This window comes from Oryctolagus cuniculus, chromosome 5, assembly GCF_051225735.1.
Source record: "Oryctolagus cuniculus isolate XC-2025 breed Fujian yellow rabbit chromosome 5, ASM5122573v1, whole genome shotgun sequence".
In the NCBI taxonomy this organism is placed as follows: Eukaryota; Metazoa; Chordata; class Mammalia; order Lagomorpha; family Leporidae; genus Oryctolagus; species Oryctolagus cuniculus.
In genome coordinates this window covers 32,093,836-32,109,221 of record NC_142871.1, presented here as the reverse complement: position 1 = coordinate 32,109,221, position 15,386 = coordinate 32,093,836, and the positions used below count along the sequence as shown (strand labels likewise).

Sequence of the window (15,386 nt, the reverse complement as noted above, 5' to 3'; positions counted from 1 at the left end):
TCAGAGTTAGGGTTAGGTAATATGAATTTTGCAGTGATTTTTACAAGTCACTTAATTGTTCGTGGGAAAATGGAATTCAAACATAGGTTTACTTTGTTGCTAAAAATCTTGAAAGTTTTTTCATAATAGGCATCTTCACGAACTTTTTGAAGACCCTGCATATGTAAGGATTTCAAAATTTTTGCAGCAAAATAAACTTATCTTTTAACTGAACTTTTGCATGAACTTTGTGATATAGGCCTGTATTACTGTTACTGCTACTGGTGTCATAATATATATAATACATTGAACATTTATTATAAGCCAGGCTCTGTGAAATATTTACCTACATTATTTCATTTCATCTTCACAAGCTTTCCTTTTTCATTTTTTCTTTCTGTTGAATCTCTTTAATGCTGCTAATGGTAAGTCTGTAAAATATTTTCACAAGCTTTGGGGTGGGCATTATTATTATGATTCCATTTTACAGATGAAGACACCACAGCTTGGAAACGTCAAGTTGCCCAAGGATAGCAACAGGATCTGAACTACTCAAAGTTCACATTTTTAAAAACTGCAACCCCAAAGTTGCTGATTCCATCTCTGGTTTTATTTTCCCCTTATCACTACTGAATCTAACTGCATGTTTTGCTTGCCGACGTACTGCCCCTCTCAGCACAAGGTAAGCATCAAGAGGGACAGGAATTTTGCTTATTTCACATACAACTCTTTTCCTGCTGTCTAACATAACACCTGGTCATGTCTAACACAGATTAAGTACTCAATGTATTTTGTTCAGGGAATGGAGAGTGAATGATGTTTAAGGAAAATTATACAGGCATTTTGGAAAACAATTACCAAAAAAAATGAACTACTTTTTCACAAGACTTCTCTAATTTCTGTTGTCTATTCTGTGGATTGGTCAGGCTTGAAAAGTTTTTATTATTTAAAAATGGTAAGATTATTTGCATAGGCATTAAAACTTATGAAATATACAAGTGGAAAGGTTTATCCACATGACTTGTCTAAGCAGAAGTGAGTGTTTAAGATCCTTCTGGGGGCCATTTAGCCTAATAGTTAAGACACAGGTTAAGTAAGATTCCCACAGCTTGCACTGGAATACCTGGGTTTGATACTTGGTTCCAGCTCCTGATTCCCTAGTCATGGCTCAATTGGTTGGGTTCCTGCCACCTGCACTGGAGATCTGGATTGAGTCTCCCAGCTTCAGCCACTGCTCAGTCCTGGCCATTGTGTGCATTTGGGTAGTGAATCTCTTGCTCGCTCACTCTTCTTCTCACTGTCTCTCTGTCTGTAGCCTATCTGTCCTTTTCCATTTTTGACTAAATTTAAAAAAAAAGATCCTTTTAAATAAAAATGGTAGTATAGCCTACCTTATTTTCTGCGTGTTACAATGAGTCAGTGGCTAATCTAAGCTTGAGCAGCTATTTAGATAACCAAACAACTAGATGTAATGATTATTATAATGTGTATGACTAGAAGTGGCATTATTTTGATAGGCTTTCTACAATTAAGATATACATCATATACATCATACATCTTAAGTATTAGTTCTTTGGTGCATAATTTACAGCATAAACTTACAAAACAAATCTTCTGAGTACATTTTGGGTAGTCACAACATCCAGCATAAAAATCCAAATAGTTCAATCGTATTTTGTTAATGAAATTGTTAACTCAAAAGTAACACAGTTTCTATTATAGAATGGATTTATGCCAAGATAAATACATAGTCAAGCACTTTCTTCTCAACTACATGGACATTTGCTGGAGTATTTACATACTAGAAGAGTGTCAAGTCCTTCATTACTAATGCTCTTGCTAATAACCGCACAATTTACCTTGTCATCAGGAAGTACATGCCAGATAGATATTGTTTTTTCTTCGACTTCATTGTTGATAGACAAATAAGAAGGCTGGTAGATTTTGGTTGGTTCTAATATTAATACCTTGAAAAGATAAGGCAAAGAAACTGATGTCAGTGACTTTAGATTTGAACCACTCAGAGCTGCTATAAAGACCCAGAGCAAGTTGATCAGAGGAGGTTCTGCTTAAACCACTTGAACTTGCAATTACTGTCATGCTTATTAGTTCTTTGAGCATCTCATGGTATTATACAATTATCATATGGTCCAATAATGCATCATTCTATATCACTAATGGAATTGGGAATAAATTTTTGAAGTCCATATACTGGTTCAGCTATCCCCCCAGGGGATCTTCTAATGAGACTTTTTGAAAGCCTATATTTTATCATGTAGGACATGAGTTATTTCTATAAATATAAATGTATCAAAAGAAGGCAGAATCGTGGTGAAACAAGTAATTCTGAGCACAGGAAAGATTCCATATATAGAAATATATTTTAGGTTTCTAGTGTCACACGTTATCATAAAAATGTAGTATACAGTATGGTTTTAGCACCCATGCAAGTTGATTTGGAAATGATTTGGGTTATTATTTTATATATAAAAGTCTTTTATATTTATATGTGTGTATATATATAAATATATATAACAGAGAAGCAGACATAGCTGTACGAAAAATAAAAATATTTTTGCATGACGTTTAAGATAAAACAGGCATCTTCAATAGTGATATATTTAGCCTTGTGTGAGAAAAAAAGAATAAAAATTTGCTCCTATTTTGGAGATATCTGAGGGGTACCTGATAAGTGAGTTGACAATTTCCATCAAAGACCAGCCTGCATGAGATATCCTATTATTACTAACATCTCACATCAGAAAAGAATAGCATTAAAATACCACACAGGTCCTGATTTCAAAGGAACTGTAATTATTATGTATTTGTACAGGTACTTAAAGGCACCTGCCTAATCCACATTTTCTATGCAGACTTCAGTAAGAATGATTTAAGAAAAAGAAAGAAAGCCAATACTTCAGTATCAGGGAAACTGGAACAATACTTGCTAAGTTCCACTGCTTAAAATTTAAGAAAATTGCCTTCAGAACTAATTTTGAATCAAATGCATTTCCAAATAAAAGTAGAGGGAAAATCCTTCAGAAGGTTCTATCAACAAGGAATTGCAGATACACAATGCATTAAAATGTAAGGAAGAAGGCACAAGAATTTGGTCAGAAAACTGACTCCTGGCCACACCGCAAACCCAATGTGTTTCTCTTAGTTTAAATTTATCACAATTATACATTTATGTGTGGTAAAGTACAGAGAATTAGAAGAAGGGGTCCAGACAAACAAGATTTCTTTTACTCTCTGAGTATAAAAACTTTAAGGCTCAAACAATTCAGGCTTTAGTGATGAAAAATAAGGCAGATGAGGTTACATCAAAATGTTCACGGAAAATGTAACTGAAATAAGTTGATTTTGGTGCAAAAATTTTGAAATCCATACATATAAGGAATCTTCAAAAAGTTCATGAAAAATGAACATTATGAAAAAACTATACATGAATTTCAAAAGTTTTTGGAACCAAAATCAACCTCTGTTTCCATTCTATTTTCCACAGAATTTCTGAAGTACCCTCATATCACAAACACACAGTGAGAGCCTACCACGGACCTATTCTGACTCTGGAATCTTGTCAACAGGTGAACCAAGGCCCAATTTCCAAGAGAAGGAGAGTGAAATGGTGCTAACTAGTACTAGCAACCAGTTTCAAATCTAAATGCTGTGGAGATGGTTCTAGCAAATCTGAGTATCCCAGAGCTTGTGAAATTAAAACAAATAATAGGTAGTAAAAGGTAGGTTTCCCAAAACATTAAGCAAATATCCTCACTGACAAATAAGAGCATGAAAGGCTTTTCCAAAAGTTCATAGAAAATGCATATTATGAAAAAGCCATTCATGGATTAGATTTTTTTTTGCACCAAAATAAACTTATCTTTTAATTTTGAAGTCCCATTGTCTACCTTATCCCCCCAACAATGTGGACATGCTATTTTACACTAGAAAGGCCCAGTACTAAATGAATTCTTCTCTTGTTAAATGATCTCTTTTTTGTTGTCTCAAGTATTTCTAATAGATAAACTCTGAACCATGTGTCACTAACTTGGCACAGGTTACAATTACTATTATCTAATGCTTGGTGTGCTTATTGAGCTCTGATCTGCTCCTGAAATGACAAAATGTGAGGTATTTGTAGCACATATTATAGAGGTCACAGAAGGGCTGAGAAAAGGTGAAGAAAAGGAGGCAATATGACAATGCCAAGAAGTTAGTCACAATTCACTTAGGAGCATACAGAATCTTGCATTTAGTCTTAGTCTTTTCCATTCATTAGCATTACAACCAACTGCTAATTTCATGTATCAAAGCAGGAAGTAGGACAGCCAGGTCTCTGAACCATAAAAAGCAGATATGTCTAGAGCTACATGTCTAAGATCCCATAGAATCTTTGAAAGCAATACACTCTTTCTCTTCCTCTTTCTAGAACTAGATGATAATGGGTAAGTGGTCTGCAAACTTTTCAATGTGAGGTAAAAAGAAAATACACCAAGAAGAGAAATACAGGAAAAGAATAAATCAAACTCAATAATAATAAACAATGAAATCATTCAAATAATTTCCCAAATACACTTTTTTTAAAGATTTATTTATTTATTTATTTGAAAGTCAGAGTTACACAGAGAGAGGGGAGAGGCAGAAAGAAAGAGATCTTCCATCTTATGGTTCACTCCCCAATTGACCGCAACAGCCAGAGCTGTGCTGATCCGAAGCCAGGAGCCAGGAGCTTCTTCCAGGTCTCCCACACAGGTGCAGGGGCCCAAAGACTTGGGCCATCTTGTACTGCTTCCCCAGGCCACAGCAGAGAGCTGGATCAGAGTGGAGCAGCTGGGTCTCAATCCGGCGCCCACATGGGATGCCAAGGCATTAACCTGCGCCAGCCCCCAAATATACTTTCAATACTCCTTTGCCCAAGGTCACAGTTATTTACTTGGAGGAATAAGAAGGAATATGGTGGTATGACCAGAAGCAATTAACTTAAATATTTTCTAATATAAGCCATCCTGGCTGTTAGTCAGATCCACTTGAAAGGAAGGCTAATGCTATCTTCCTAATCGAGACCTACTGCAGAGTGAGATGCAGGAGATGCCCTTCTAAGGACATGATGATTTACAGTGACTGACAGTACCACAGGTACCAGAAACCCACAATTCTCCATGTCATGGAGAACGGATGGAAAATTCCTGAAGTAGTCACAATGTATTACCCAAATAAACTTTGTTTTTTTCCTACAATATTGTCTATACTGACATTTTAAAAATTCCCCTTATTGGCTTCATTATTTGTAAAAGCAATTTCTTCACGGCTTCTGCATTGCTTGATCATACATGTAAACACAAAAGCATATTCAAGTAGCTGACCCTCAGGCAAATTTCCATTGAACTCAGAACTTTTTGGGATACTTCTGTTTTCTGAAATCAACAGAAAAAACTCAAGAAGAGCTAGAAAACTGCACAATTTGCACAGTTTAATACCAATCATGGGAAAGCAATCTGGAGTACAAGTTATGAATTCTAACATTGGAGTACTATTTAGAAAGTAGGAAAACACTGCATTTTACAGTCTTTTCATAAAAAAGATTGTCCTCAAGTAAGTCACTAGATCAAAGAAGGAAATGGACTGCTGAAAGAAAAAAGAAACAATAGGTATGTTTGCAAGATGTGTAGCAAACACTTCTGTGTGTCTACTACCAGCAGAAAACAAAGTGCAAATGTTCTTATTTGCTTTAAAACTTGTTAAAAAGAAATGAAGAGCTGCCAATAAAGCTGAAGTCTCCACAATCCCTTTTACAATCCTAGCATTCCACCTCCATAGATCTAGATCATACTCCACAATATCCAGCAATTCCTCTGCCCCCAGCATTCTCTGAAAAGGCTCATGTCCTCAAATATTTGCCTACTGTTCTAAAACATTTTAATTCTTTAAATTCAGCAGGCAAAAAAAAAAAAAAAAAGAAAAGAAAAAAAGAGTGTCTTAATTTGCATTTTCTTATGACCTGCCTATTTTTCTTTTTCCTGTTTCCTTGTTAGTTTTTTCTTATTTATTTGGAAGCATTTTTTAGGTATTAGGCAAATTGAGCATTTTTGCAGCTTTTGTATTAAATATTTTCTCCCTATCTAGTCACTTCCTATTTGGCATGTTTATGATGTTTTTACTGAACAAAATCAAATTGGTCAAGAGAGTCGCCCCTCAGTATCTGCATGGGATTGGGTCTAAACCCCAGCCTCAGGTAACTGAATCTATAGATGTTCACGTTCCTCATGTGAAATGGTGCAGCATTTACACACAGCCTAAGCACAGCCTCCAACATACATTAAATCATCTGTAGATTAGTTATACTATACACAGAAAGCACAATGTTGTTGCTACGTAAAAGACTTTTATATTATATTGTTTAGGGAATCATGACAAGAAAAACATCGGCCTGTGGCTGGCACCAATAGATTCTTTTTTCCCAAATCTATTTGACTGGCAGCTGGCTGAATCGAAGGCAATTTTATGTTCCTTTAGGAAACCTGCAGATTATATCTACAGTCTCCTGAACTTCTTACTTAATATTTGCTAATTACATTTTTACATTCACTTATCTATATTATGAAATACAAATGCATATCAAACTAACTTAAATTAGTTCAAAGTGGTGAATATAAATAGTTTCTTGTCTTGGCAGTTTTCTAGTTCATTAAGTCAACAGTCAATTAACTACTTGAGTTGTGTGCTCTCTTCCCTCACCATCACATTTATTGCTACTCAGCACACCAGCTAGCGGCAGGCTGCCAGCTCACTGCTAAGTAAGTATTTTCCTAGGCTACCATGTTATCTGGGCTAGAAAACAAACTGAAGTGTTTTAGTTTCAAAGGCTTTTCAATTAAGGATCCTGCTGTGCTCACGGCTTCATCTGGAAGCCAGAGCAAAGCATGTTCATGCCAGCAAGGGATTGAATTAAATGAGGCGCATGATCCTATCAACAAGAGCTAGAAATCAAGACTTTTCAAAAAGAATTGAGAATTGTCACCACCTCTGAATACAGAAGATCAAGATGAGACAGCTCAAGCAAGAGAGCTTTGTGGCATCGCTTTCACGTAGTAAGACATTTGTAACACACAGTGAATTGCCACTAATTCTTGAATTGGACACAAAAGCCATACTACTTTGGATGGTAGTCTGAGAACTATCTAGATGGGAGTGGCATCAGCTGAGAGGATGGGCACTATATTTTTAAAATGTGTGGGCTAGCACCGTGGCTCAATAGGCTAATCCTCCGCCTTGGGACGCCGGCACACGGGGTTCTAGTCCTGGTCAGGGTGCTGGATTCTGTCCCGGTTGCCCCTCTTCCAGGCCAGCTCTCTGCTATGGCCTGGGAGTGCAGTGGAGGATGGCCCAAGTGCTTGGGCCCTGCACCCGCATGGGAGACTAGGAGAAGCACCTGGCTCCTGGCTTCAGATCAGCACAGTGCGCCGGCCGCAGCACGCCGACCACAGAGGCCATTGGAGGGTGAACCAATGGTAAAGGAAGACCTTTCTCTCTGTCTGTCTCTCTCTCTCACTGTCCACACTGCCTGTCAAAAAAAAAAAAAAAAAATGTGTGTTTGTGCTCTACATGTAAACATACATCTAGAAGGAGGGGTCTTCAAAAAGCCCATGGAAAATGTGTGTCATGAAAAAACTAAGCATGGATTTCAAAATTAATTGCCTCAAAATGAATGTCTTTTTACTCCATTTTTCTGTAAACTTCTTGAAGTACACATGCAGATATTTCACTAGAGAAGAGTCCACAAGAGTTGCAGATCAGGAACAAGTCGTCATTTCCCATGGTCTACAGCACCCTGAGCAGTGATGGAGATGCTGTATGTACCTCTGAAGTACATGGGTAATGAATGGGACAGACAGTTCAGCAACACAGGTGAGCCCAACACTCTTTACTATGGGATGGTAATGACACTGAAGACACAGCCAGTGACAATGCAGTATTGGTAAAAGCATCCATCCAGGGGCCGGCACTGTGGCACAGCAGGTAAAGCCACTGTCTGCAGTGCTGGCATCTCAGTATGGGTACTGATTCAAGTCCCAGCTGCTGCACTTCCAACTCAGCTCTCTGCAATGGCCTGGGAAAGCAGTGAAAGATAGCTTAAGTGCTTGGGCCCCTGTACCCGTGTAGGAGACCCGGAAAAAGCTCCAGGCTCCTCGCTTTGGATTGGTGCAGCTCCAGCCGTTGCGGCCATTTGAGGAGTGAACCAGAGGATGGAAGACCTCTCTCTCTCTCTCTGACTCTGCCTCTCTGTAATTCTGCCTTTCAAAAATGAATAAGTCAAAAAAAATCCATCCGTCTGGTTTGAAGAAATGACTTACTAAAGCTAACCAAGAGACCACCTTTTCATTGCCTGGGAAAGCACACAGAATCCCTTATCAAAAGGAACCACTTGCATTCCATGGCCAAAACATAAGAATGCATCCCTTTCCTCTGATTTTGAAGAAGTTATTTTTAAAAGTAAGTTGCAGAACACCAATTCGCAGGAAAACGACGTATTAACCAGATGACGACAGCCTCAGGGCACGGAGACCAGGATGCTCATCCTGCTCCGAGCTCAGAGCGAGATGTTCTTCCAATCAAAACAACATGAAATGCACTAAAATTTCAAAGAGTACTCACTGGAAACCTAACAACAGTAACATCTGTTTTTGTGGCCTCCACCAAGAAATCCATCCAAAAGTCCACGAGCTCTTGCTTGGCCACAGGCTGCTCTGTGGTCAGTTTCACAAAATGCTTATATATCAAAATTGTCTCTACAATAGACTTGAGGTACCTAAGAATGGAAAGATATAAAACCATACAACAGATAAGTTTAGAACCTCCTGTTCCAACATATCCCAGTTTCATTCTGTACTGTAACTTATATACTGCATTAATAATTATACATTCATGTTTTGACATGATAGCCCATTTAAATCTCACAAAAATTCAATGAAATCGACCGTTTTATACCCCATTTTATTTATTTGTTTGAAAGGCACAGTTAGAGAGAAAGAGAAGGAGGGAGGGAAGGAGAGGGAGAGAGGGAGAGAGGGAGAGAGGGAGAGAGGGAGAGAGGGAGAGAGGGAGAGAGGGAGAGAGGGAGAGAGGGAGAGAGGGAGAGAGGGAGAGAGACTGACTTTCATTCAGTGGTCCACTCCCCAAATGGACACAACGGTTGGAGCTGGGCCAGGTTGAAGCCAGGATCCTGAAACTCCATCCAAGTCTTCGACGTGGGTGGCAGGAGTCCAAGTACTTGGACAACCACCCATTGCATTCCCAGGCACATTAGCAGAGAGCTGGATGGGAAATGAAGTAGCCAGGACTCACTCTTATACAGGATACCAGAGGAGAGAAGGAGACTTAACCTGCTGTACCACGCCAGCCCCTCTTCCCCATTTCAGACATGAGAAAATGGAACTTTAAAGTGTGTAAGTAACTTGGTCTGGGGCAACACATCTACTTGAAATAACGAGTTTTAAAATTCAAGCAGTGGTAAATTTGTTTTTAAATAGCAGGAGTCTTCAAAAAGTCTATGGAAAAATACATATCATGATAAAACTACACATAACATTCAAAACATTCCTGCACAAAAGCCAACTTATTTTGATTCCATTTTGCCACAAACTTTTTCAAGTTCCCTGGTATGATTCCTTGAGGAAGCGTTCCTAAATAGACTACCTGGGATGGGCACTGAGCCTAGTGGTTAAGGCACTGCTTGAGATGCCCACGGGCCATATTGGAGGGCCTGGGCTGGAGTCTGCTCTGCTCCTGATTCCAGCTTTCTGTTAATGCAAACCCTGGGAGCCAGCAGTGACACCTTGAGTGACTGGGTTCCTGCCACTCACATGGGAGACACAGATTGTGTTCCCATGTCCCAGCACTGTCTCAGCGTAGGGCCTGTTGCAGGCATTTGAGGAGAGAACCAGCAGGTGGCAGCTCTCGCTCTTTCTGTTTCTTTCTCTTGTCTTGGCCTCTCAAATACATGTTAAAAGAAGAAATTCACATTCATTTGAAAACAAATAAATACACCCATAATAAGATTTTATTTTGCTCTGAAGCAATTCAGCTCATGTATTATATAAAATGGATATAAAACTTTAAAAATTATGCAATCAACATCAATAGAGGCATAACACAACAGCTATGGGTACATGGGAGTATGGACTTAGGTATAAGGAAGGCTTTAGGTCAGGGTCTGCTTCAAGACCAGACACGACTCATGTGTGTTCCACAAGTGGGTTAGAGCACTGGAAGAGGCACGCTCAGTAGGTGCCAAGACACAAACACATGAATCCACAAATTGCAAGTCCAGTATGAAGAGAGAAGAGTGTAAACCCCAGGTATGACAAGAGCTGAGGTTGGAATGACTCTGAGCAAACCTTCTTTGACAAGCTATAGAGATAACTTTATCTCATGGATGTGAGATTTCAATGTAGCAGGAAGGTCAGGCATGCATTTAAAATTCTACAGTTTTTATTTTTGTTTTGTTTTTGAGAGACAGAGAGAAAGGGAAAGAGAGAAACAGAGACAGAGTGAGCGCACTCCCGTCTGCTGGTTCATTCCTCAAATGCCCACAATGGCCAGAATTGGGTCGGGTCAAAGGTGGGAGCCAGGAACTCAACCCAGGACTCCCACAGAGGTGGCAATTACTTAAGCCATCACTGCTGCCTCCTAGGGTGTGCATTAGCAGGGAGCTGGAGTCAGGAGCTGGAGCCAAGAATTGAACCTGAGTACACTGATATGGGACACAGGCATCTTAACCACTAGGCTAAACATCTGATCTCCAGGCACGCACTTTAGAAAGTTCACTGTGGGAGTGACATCAGGAAGAAAACCTGAATGGAGGAAATCATTTAGGAAGCCATGGGTGCCTTAACATGGCAGCCATTTCCTCAAGTGGTTCCTGTATGTGGCCAGTGGCAGGCCCTGAGCTGCTCTGGAAGGCAGACCCTTCAAAGCCATTCCAGCAAGTGGTCATCACTATAACTGATGCAAAAATAAAGTTAGCATTGTTTTTCAAAAGGGTCCTACATGCAGATGGAATTTTTCATCTCTCCAATGCCAATAGATAGCAATGAGACTTGAGTGCCTTCCAAGAACAATCTGAAATTAGCAAACACATATCTAGGAAACATGCAGATGTGTCAGTCAAACTCTAATATCAAGAAATGAAAATCAAGAATGAGAATTCCCAAACTGAGACTACACCAGAAAAGACACAAAGTGAATGCATTGAGAGCAGAGGCCCAAGAAGAAGAGATGGAAACATGGTCTCAATTCCCAAAGCTCAATCAGACCTGCCAAGTGTAGAATGGGTGGTCTCTCTATGATTTGTGGAACCTTGTCCAACTGAGACCAGTGGATTGGCTAATGTGGAAGAGGAGCAGGGCTAAATAAGTGACCAGGTAGTATCTCCTACATCCAAAGTCATCCATCCCTACATTCAACACCTCACCTTCATGAATCTCACACTCCCCTCTGAATTCTACATTTTATTCCATAAACACATAAAATCACCTAATTGGCACTTCAATTAATATGTGAACATGAGATTACTCAGTAAACATATTGCATAAACATGTAGGAGCGTATGATTACCATGCTGGTGTCTTCAGTTTAAAAAGCTTTTCTGATGCTTGAATGACTCGCATGTGGTCGTTGGCCAGGACACTGGCCCCTAGAAAAAATCCAACTTCCCAGTAGCTCTGGAGATTTTCCAAGTTTCCTTTTTTACCGAGAAGGCTACTTATCTTCACCCCTAGAAGGAGATCAGAAGTAGAATGTCAGAACACACCACAGACAGGCAAGCTAACTGTTCACCAAAAAGCAAGATTAGAATAGCTTTGTGAAGTTGCTGATTATTAAAATGGGTCAAGTTCATTGCAAAAAAGACTAATCAGAAAAGCTACACAGAAGAAAGTGAAAATTACCCTTTAATGTGAGAACCAAGGCAAATGTCTGATATACATCAGCATAGAACTTCTATGTATGAAAATGTTTAACAGTAAAATCTCAGAAATAGTTTTAAAATAAAATTTCAGCTTTATTCTTACATCCCATAGTTTAATTCTATGATGTTTGCCTTTAGCCTTTGTATAAATTTGTCACACAAGCATGACATCCTGTTGTTCAGCATTTGGACAAAATATGTGTTTTGGCTGGCAAATAGTGTTATAGTATATAGAGGTGCTGTGTTATATTTACACAAATGTAGATGGATGGTCACTTTTTATTACCATGAACATTCATGTACAACAGCTTCGGGCACTTGTTCAATTATTTCCTTGTACTGAGGTCCTAAATATATATTTATGGGGGATAGAAGATACACCAATTTGTTGACACATAAATGCTGAATCCATATCTGTTCTCACTAGAAGCATCTGACAATGACTTCGTTCCCACACCATTTCCAGTTACAAGTACTATCAACTCCACTCATCTTTACCAAGATGATGGAGAGAAAAAAGGCACACAGCCCTTTTTGCCACTGAGGTTGACTATTTTTTCATACACGTGTATCTGTTCTGGGAATGAGCTTTGATGCACTCTGCATATATGATATATGAAACCAAAGCATATTACTTTTTAAGAATAGTTAAAAACATAACTTATTTTTAATTTAGGATTCCTTTTTCCTCTCTTTTGCGCTTTCTCTCTCTCACCAAGAATACAGGAATAAATAGCTTGGTACATAAAATCTGTTCTATATTTAGCATTATTTCCACTGGACAGAGTTGCAAAATAACTACTGATATATTTGATTCCAGGCTACAATATTTTTAAAGCTTTGGATCCAAAGGACCAAATGAATAAAGCATTATCTCTGATGTATGAGCCTACCATAGTTACCAAGTCCTTACCAGCTCGGTATTTTTATTTAAAAACATTTTTGACTAAAATTTTAAGCAGAGGTCATTACATCATCATTGGCTTATCTAGCTACCATTTTCCCAATTCTTTGATTCACCTATTTCTGTAATTTAAATTTTGACAACGCTCCCAAAAAGAACTGGTTGACTTGAGGGGCAAGTATTTAAGATTTTTAATAGTTTAATTTTCATCATGGTTTTATCACCTTGAGGCTGTTATTAGAGTCAAGGTTGTTTTACTAAAGGAAAGGCAGGAAACAAGCCTGTACTGAACAGTCATCCTATGCCTAGTACTCGGCACACTTTTCAATCCACACAACGCTATAATGAGTTAGAGATGATCTCCCTTTTGTAGCATGGAAAACAGGGCCCAGAGATGGTTAGCAACTTCTCTAAGGTAGCAAACTCACAAATGGTAGAAATTAGATTCTTTCTACTTTAACTTTCCAGCATGAAGAATTTTAAACATACATGAGAGTAGAAAAAACTATAATGAAAGACCATATTTTCAACAAATGCTAACATTTTGCTATTGTTTCTCTGGATATTTCTCATGAACCATCTCAAGTTAAATCATAGACATTATGTCACTCTTAAATATTATAGCATATGCCTAAAAACACCTCATATATCCTATTCCATTATAGTACCTAACAAAAATAATAATTCTCTAACATTAGTGAATACCATTGGAGTGCCTGGTTTGATACCTGGCTTTGATTCCTGACTCCAGGTCCTGGAAGACAGTGGTGCAGGCTCACATAATTGGGCTCCTACTACACACATGGGAACTCTGGATTGAACTCCTAGTCCCCGGCTTTGGCCTGGCCCAGTTGTGGTCATTATGTCCATGTGGGGAGTAAACCAGTGGATAGGAGTTCTTTGTCTCTCCCCTTCCTTCCCTCCTCTCCCATCTCTGTCTCTTAAATAAATATATACCTATTTTTTTTTTTAATGACAAGTGCCTCACTTTTCCCTCTTTGTACTGAAAATAACTTGTACCCAGGAGATTTGTTTCAGAGAGTCTGGATTGCTAATGTCTTATAGGCTGCTGTGAACTATCCCAAGTAAGAAGTTGATTTTGATCCAAATGAACCTTCTTTTTTGTTGATGGAAATATGGAGTGTCCAACAGCCACTGCTTCATTCTGCCAGCTTTAAAAGACCAACTGTAATTGTGATTAAATTACTGTTTTAACAGAACAGATCAAGGCTTCTGTTCCACTACTTAGAAATGCTTTGTAAAATACTATTTGCCTGTCCTAGAAGACATTATATAAAGATGAGTTAAATGATTTTTTTTAAAAGACTTGTTTATTTGAAAGTCAGAGTTACAGAGAGAGGGAGAAACAAAGAGAGTGAGGTCTTCTGTTTGCTGGTTCACTCCCCAGATGGCCACAACAATCAGGGTAGAGGCAGGCTGAAGCCAGGAGGCAGGAGCTTCTTCTGGGTCTCCTGTGTGGGTGGTAGGAGTCCAGGTGCTTGCGCCATCTTCTGCTGCTTTAATCAGGGCATTAGGAGGGAGCTGGATCAGAAGTGGAGCAGCCAGGACATAAACTGGTACCCATATGGGATGCCACCATTGCAGGTAGTGCTTTACCCACTATGCCACATCACTGGCCCCTTAAGTGATGGCTTATATAATACACAGCACATGTTCTTCTAAACATTTAATCTATGCATTTTGCCAAGCCATATTGAGTTATGTTACTACTAGAGACATTAGGAACTAACTGTACAAAAGAACCAAGTTTCAAAGCATTTTGTGGGGTAAAAAAAATAATAAATATGTTTTTTATTTTTTAATTTTTATTTAACTTTTATTTAATAAATATAAATTTTGAAAGTACAACTTTTGGATTATCTAAATATGTTTTTGAAGCTTTATTTAATTTATTTGAAATGCAGAGTGACATAGAGAGAAGGGGAGACACAGCGAGATAGAGACCTTCCATTGGCTGGTTCACTGCTCAAATGATCACAAGAGCCAAATCTGGGCCAGGCAGAAATCCAGGAGCCAGGAACTCCATCCTGGTCTCCCATGTGGGTGGCAGAGGCCCAGGCTCGTTAGAGGAAGCCAGATGGGAAGCAGAGCAGCCTGGGCTTGAATCTGGGTTCTGATAGGGGATGCCGTGATCCCATGTGGCAGCTTAACCTGCTGCACAAGAACACAAGCACCTCCCAAATCTCATCTATTCTAACCAATCCATCCACACCTGTGTTCATGACATTAACTTTTTTAAAAAGACCAGAAGTGCTATCTTGTAGAATGTCTTCATATTCCAGAGTTGTCTGATGCTACTTCATGGATGTTGTTTAACTCTTTTCTCTGGATTCTATGATTCTTATTAAATGGATGTTCTAGAGATTAAGCTCTGGGTTAAAATTTTTTGGTGAGAAAATTCACAAGCGATCGGTGTACTTCATACTCCTCACTCCAGCAGGCACAAGTCTGGACAACACAATATTAGTGAAGTGAGGCTGGATCACTGGTAACCAGATCTCTTGGTTGTCGCTCCCC

The 15,386-nt window shown here is 38.9% G+C and overlaps 1 protein-coding gene across 3 annotated transcripts in view; it reads right to left on the bottom strand.

Annotated features, from left to right (window-relative positions):
* MAP3K5 (mitogen-activated protein kinase kinase kinase 5) overlaps positions 1-15,386 on the bottom strand; it is a 247,380-nt gene that overhangs the window by 92,840 nt on the left and 139,154 nt on the right. For all 3 annotated transcript variants that reach the window (XM_070073521.2, XM_051854304.3, XM_070073520.2), the window contains exons 9-11: positions 11,593-11,752; positions 8,632-8,785; positions 1,839-1,946 (exon numbers count right to left, since the gene is read on the bottom strand). In XM_070073521.2, the coding sequence (XP_069929622.2) occupies positions 1,839-1,946; positions 8,632-8,785; positions 11,593-11,752 (422 nt within the window). The remainder of the gene's footprint in view (positions 1-1,838; positions 1,947-8,631; positions 8,786-11,592; positions 11,753-15,386) is intronic.